At 45.2% G+C, this 5612-nt stretch overlaps 1 protein-coding gene across 1 annotated transcript; it reads left to right on the top strand.

Moving 5' to 3' along the window:
* The first annotated feature begins 795 nt into the window (after positions 1–795).
* Positions 796–5243, top strand: LOC132858381 (uncharacterized protein K02A2.6-like). Its single transcript, XM_060888702.1, has one exon. It carries the CDS (start codon positions 1194–1196, stop codon positions 5241–5243), a length of 4050 nt encoding a protein of 1349 aa, XP_060744685.1. The 5' UTR covers positions 796–1193.
* The last annotated feature ends 369 nt before the right edge of the window (positions 5244–5612 follow it).

The following is a 5612-nucleotide window of genomic DNA, read 5'->3' as shown; positions in this document are numbered from 1 at the left end:
TGATTTAGAAACAATAAGATATAATACAGCGGTGATTGAGCTCAAGGTTCTGCTAAATCAACAGAGTCCGAGACACCGAGATGGACCTAAAATACAACTAGATTTGTAAAGTTCGTCGCGACAAACTTTGATGTTGGCTTTGACGAGGTAAGTATTCGCAAAGGCCAGTGTTTTTTGGAGGCAAGTGGACATAAGGGTCAGTGTTACTTTTGGAGGCAAGTGGGCAGACAGATAGGGTGTCAAAACATTTGGAGGGAAGTGGAGACCAGCATGTGACATCATCCAAATACTCCTGAGGAAGTTCCCCTCATTGTTCTGAGTGTTTTGATATGTCACATGTCCATGTTGTAAAAAGTTTTTTGATTTTGCATATTTTGGGGGCGGGGCTGCGGCACAACCCAAAGGCCAGTCGGTACACCAATTTAAAACTTTGTTCAGAGTATCACCCTAAAGGAGCTGGCCGAGTTTGGTGTAGATAGTTCGAAAGCTTGCTGAGTTATAAACCTCCAAATTTTATAATGGGAATCTATGGGAAAAAAGGCCACTTTGAGACCCGGTACCGGAAGTACCGGTACTCGGATCGCTTAGAAAAGTAATAGCAACAAACTTCAGACCAGGTTCTACAACATATCCGAATTTGGTGCATGCGGCTCGAAAGCACTAGGCCGCATTAAATTTTATAAATTTTTGTCTAAGCTGAAATAGGAAAACAAAATGTTGGCTTCTACAAAGCCAACATAATTATCTCATTTAAATTGCTTCCATCATCATGATCATCAGAATCATAAGAAATATACAATACATCTATGAGATAAAGAAAAGTATTTGTGCACTCTGTGTAATAGATTTGTGTATTGACAGGTTAAGGCTGCCACCTTCTGGGTCATTATGGTAAAGGCAGTTGTTATGTTACGTTGTTGGCAAATGATAATTGAGCCTTTGCGGCACCTGTAATAACAGAGTCTGTCCCCGGAAGTAAGAAGTAAAGACGTGTTAAGTTGTTCTGCTCAGCCTGTTTATTGTCTTCCACCTGATATACTACAAATGGCGACGAGGATATTTAATGAATACCGCTGCGTCAATGGTTTGTAAGAGTCACGTACACAGGTCGTGGTAAAAAAAAAAAAAAAAAAAGTTTTTTTTTTCCGAGGAACCAGGCACGTGTTGGATTAGCAGTTAACATTGAAATCAGCATGGCTGTGCTAGTCGGTCGTGTGGATGAATACAATGACGCGAAGGAGGATTTTGAGTCGTATCTGGAACGTCTGGAGCAGTGGATGTTGGCGAATGACATCGAGGATGAAAAGAAAGTCTGCGTGTTTCTCTCGGTGATTGGGGCTGATGCTTATAAGCTGCTGAAGAATCTGGTGTCACCGACAGTACCGAGTGCTATGGCGTATGCTGATCTGGTGAGAGCACTGAGCACGCATTACAAGCCGGCACCGATTGTAATCGCGGAACGGTTTCGGTTTCAGAGGCGTAACCAGAAAGAGAGTGAAACTGTCTCTGATTATGTGGTGGCTTTGAGGCAGTTAGCTGCTACCTGTGTTTTCGGACAGTACCTGGATGATGCGCTGAGAGATCGTTTTGTGAGTGGATTACGCTCGGATGCCGTGCAACGCAGGTTGTTGTCTGAGAAGGATCTGACCTTCTCGAAGGCTTGTGAGATTGCAGTGTCAATGGAACTGGCGTCAAAGAAATCGATGGAATTTTCTGGACACAGCGAGCCTCAGCAGGTAAATGCCCTGTCAAGTGCAAGCTTTTCTGAGAAGGGGAGGAAAGGTCAGTTTAGACGACAAAATGATGATAAAATGCAAAGCAAGGGACAGAAAGGAGTAAAAAATTACTTGGGACCACAACAGACATGCTACCGATGTGGGGGAAAACACTCAGCACGTGACTGCAGATTTAAAAATGAAAAGTGTCATACCTGCTCCAAAATTGGACACATAGCCCGTGCATGTAGAAAGGGAAAGGCCATTTCGCAAACTCAGTATGTGGAAGCTGAAGTAAATACATCCAGAGTGGATGAAGAGGCTGAACTTTTTGGATTGTATGCAGTATACGCCACCTCAAGGTATAAAAAGGGGTACACAGTGGATGTTGCACTGGATGATAAGAGAACAACAATGCTACTGGATACAGGGTCAGCTGTGTCAGTGGTATCTGAGGATTTCTACCAGACGAATCTCAACCATTTCAGTTTAAAACCAGCCCCCGAGTTAAGGCTAAAATCATATTCAGGCCAAAGTATTGCTGTTCGAGGATACATTACGATTCCAGTGCGGTATGAAACACAGCAAGTTACCCTTCCTCTGGTCATTGTAAAAGGAAGTAGACCAGCTCTGATTGGTAGGAACTGGCTAAAGGAACTACACCTGAACTGGGAACAGATTTTCACTGTACACAGGGTGTTTACACAGGCAGATGGGACTCTAGGCGTGAACGAGGTGTTACAGCGCCACCAGGCAGTGTTCTCTGAGAACCAGGGTTGCATAGAGGGCTTTAAAGCCAAAATCCGTATAAAACCAGGCACCACACCAATCTTTTGCAAAGCTCGCCCGGTTCCTTACGCATTAAAGGAAGCAGTAGAAAGGGAGCTGGACAGGTTGGAGAAAATGAAAGTGATTTCAAAGACTGAGAAAAGTGAGTGGGCCTCTCCGATTGTCACTGTACCAAAGGCAGATAAAACAATTAGGGTTTGTGGCGACTACAAGGTCAGTATTAATCGGTGTATGGAAGAGCAGACATACCCACTACCTAACGCCGAAGATTTGTTTGCTACTTTAGCAGGAGGAACATTGTTCAGCAAGCTTGACCTCTCTCATGCCTACCAGCAGTTGATGTTAGACGAAGAGTCAGAGAAATATCTGACCGTTAACACCCATAAGGGCTTGTACAGATTTCATCGCCTCAGCTATGGGGTTTCCAGCGCACCTGCGATTTTTCAGTCTGTTATGGACCAGATTTTACTAGGACTGGATCATGTGACATGTTTTTTGGATGATATTCTCATCACTGCGTCATCTGAGGAAATGCATTTAAAAAGACTGGATGAAGTGCTCACACGTCTGGAAAAACACGGTGTCCGGGTGAAAATGTCTAAATGTAAGTTTTTTCAGAGCAGTGTGGAGTATCTGGGACATCGCATCGACCAGGATGGTCTGCACCCCACTAATGAAAAGGTAGCAGCCATAAACAAAGCGCCGGAGCCAAAAAATGTCACTGAGCTGAAGTCTTTCTTAGGTCTTCTTAACTATTACAGCCGTTTCCTGCCAAACTCCTCCACCATCCTCCGCCCTCTACACAGCCTGCTGAGAAAAGAGGCAAAGTGGGTTTGGACCTTTGAGTGTGCTAAGGCATTTGAAGATGCAAAGCAGCTATTACAGAAAAATAATGTGTTGGTGCATTACGACACACGTTTGCCACTCCGGATTGCGTGTGATGCGTCACCCTATGGAGTAGGGGCGGTGATTTCTCATGTCATGAAGAATGGAGAGGAACGGCCTGTGGCTTTTGCATCAAGGACATTAACGGAGGCTGAAGGGAAATATGCCCAAATTGAAAAGGAGGCCCTTGCCATCATTTTTGGAGTAAAGAAATTCCACAAATATCTATATGGGAGGAAATTCACACTCATTACAGATCACAAACCACTGTTAACTATACTGGGACCAAAGTCAGCGGTTCCAACTTTAGCGGCATTAAGGATGCAACGCTGGGCTCTCATCCTTATGGCATACAGTTATGATATTGAGTACAGAAGATCAGCTGATCATGCTAACGCTGATGCTTTGTCTCGCCTACCCAGTGCCTCATTAGACAACACAGGAGAAGAGGGAGGTATTTTCTACTTCTCACACGTGGAGGAACTACCAGTGAGTGCAAAAGACATTGAGAGTGCTACTTTAAAAGATCCTACACTGAACAAAGTGTGGAGCTACACAATGAATGGATGGCCAAGTTATGTTCAGGAGGAAGCACTACGGCCTTATTTCATACGTAGGCAGGAGTTGTCAGTGGAACAAGGTTGCGTTCTTTGGGGCCAGCGAGTCATCATACCCCCAGGCTATCGGCAGCGCTTACTGGATGACCTTCATCAGGTGCACCCAGGTATCTGCCGCATGAAAGCTCTCGCTCGCAGTTCCATGTGGTGGCCTGGCTGTGATGGGGATATTGAGGAGCTCGTGAAAGGTTGCTCTATATGTCAAGCTGTTCAGAAAATGCCAGCAGTCGCACCACTGCACCACTGGAGATGGCCGGAAAGAGTGTGGCAGAGAATTCATATTGATTTTGCTGAAAAGGACAAGCAGTATTTTTTGGTGGTCATTGATAGTCATTCAAAGTGGTTAGAAGTGTTTCCTGTGTCCTCTACCACCTCTCACAAAACCATTGAAGTGCTGCGAAGCCTATTCTCTGCGTATGGACTGCCAGAGGAGCTGGTATCTGATAATGGTCCACAGCTGGTGTCGAGGGAGTTTACACAGTTCCTGGAGAGAAACGGTATCAAACACACTGCTGTTCCTGCATATCATCCTGCATCGAATGGAGCTGCAGAGAGGTCGGTGCAGATTTTGAAACGTGCACTTACAAAGGATGTGTTGGAGGCGGAGAAAAAGGCTCTTTTGCCACTCAGTCATAGACTGGCAAATTTCCTGCTCATGTACCGCAGTACACCCCACACCGTGACGGGACGTACACCGGCTGAGTTATTTCTGAAACGCCAGATACGAACCCGCTTCAGTTTGCTTAGGCCCACGCTTGCCAGACGGATGGAAGAGAAACAAGCCACTCAGAAACGTCATCATGACTGTGGTGGCTCATCTCTTCGTTTCTTTCAGGAAGGGGAAGCGGTCCGCGTCCGGGATTTCAGGGGAGGAGGGGACAAATGGAATCGGGCAAAAGTACTAAAAAGACTGGGAGCTGTCACATATTTGGTACAAGAGGGTCAGAGGCAACGCACAGTGCATGTCGACCACATGTTGCCCGGACGAGGAAATGTGGGTACACTTCCACAAAGCTTGCCCTCACCAGTGGTGGAAAATGAGCCGCAGGTAACTATGGACTGTGCTTGTCCAGCTGTTTTGCCCAGTGCACCGGTGACGCTAATATCACCTACTGTTCTCTCTAAACCAACCGAACGGGTGGTCGAAGCGCCATCCCCCACAGCAAACAAAAAGTCACCTGAGAAACGGAGGTACCCAGAGCGGGTCCGCATACCACCTAAAAAACTGAATCTATGACCGGCAGGAATTTCTTGGTAAATGTGAATCTGCACAGTGGATGTAAGCTGCCAAGAGACATTTTTTTTGTTGAAAATAGGAAGTTTTGCCGTAAATTTAGATTTAATTAAGGCAGTGGATTTATTTTGACTGTGAGATTTATATGCAAAGTTATTGTTGCTTGTTCTTTCTGAACTTAAAATTGCTCTTGTTTAAAACTAAAAGGGGAGGAATGTAATAGATTTGTGTATTGACAGGTTAAGGCTGCCACCTTCTGGGTCATTATGGTAAAGGCAGTTGTTATGTTACGTTGTTGGCAAATGATAATTGAGCCTTTGCGGCACCTGTAATAACAGAGTCTGTCCCCGGAAGTAAGAAGTAAAGACGTGT

The sequence above is a fragment of the Tachysurus vachellii genome, chromosome 2 (assembly GCF_030014155.1).
Source record: "Tachysurus vachellii isolate PV-2020 chromosome 2, HZAU_Pvac_v1, whole genome shotgun sequence".
Classification (NCBI taxonomy): Eukaryota; Metazoa; Chordata; class Actinopteri; order Siluriformes; family Bagridae; genus Tachysurus; species Tachysurus vachellii.
The sequence above is the reverse complement of the archived record's forward strand: the minus strand, read 5'-3'. Positions and strand labels throughout refer to the sequence as shown.

What these genes read in the sequence shown, in the direction of transcription:
- LOC132858381 (XM_060888702.1), top strand. Translation starts at nt 1,194, where the DNA reads ATGGCTGTGCTAGTCGGTCGTGTGGATGAATACAATGACGCGAAGGAG.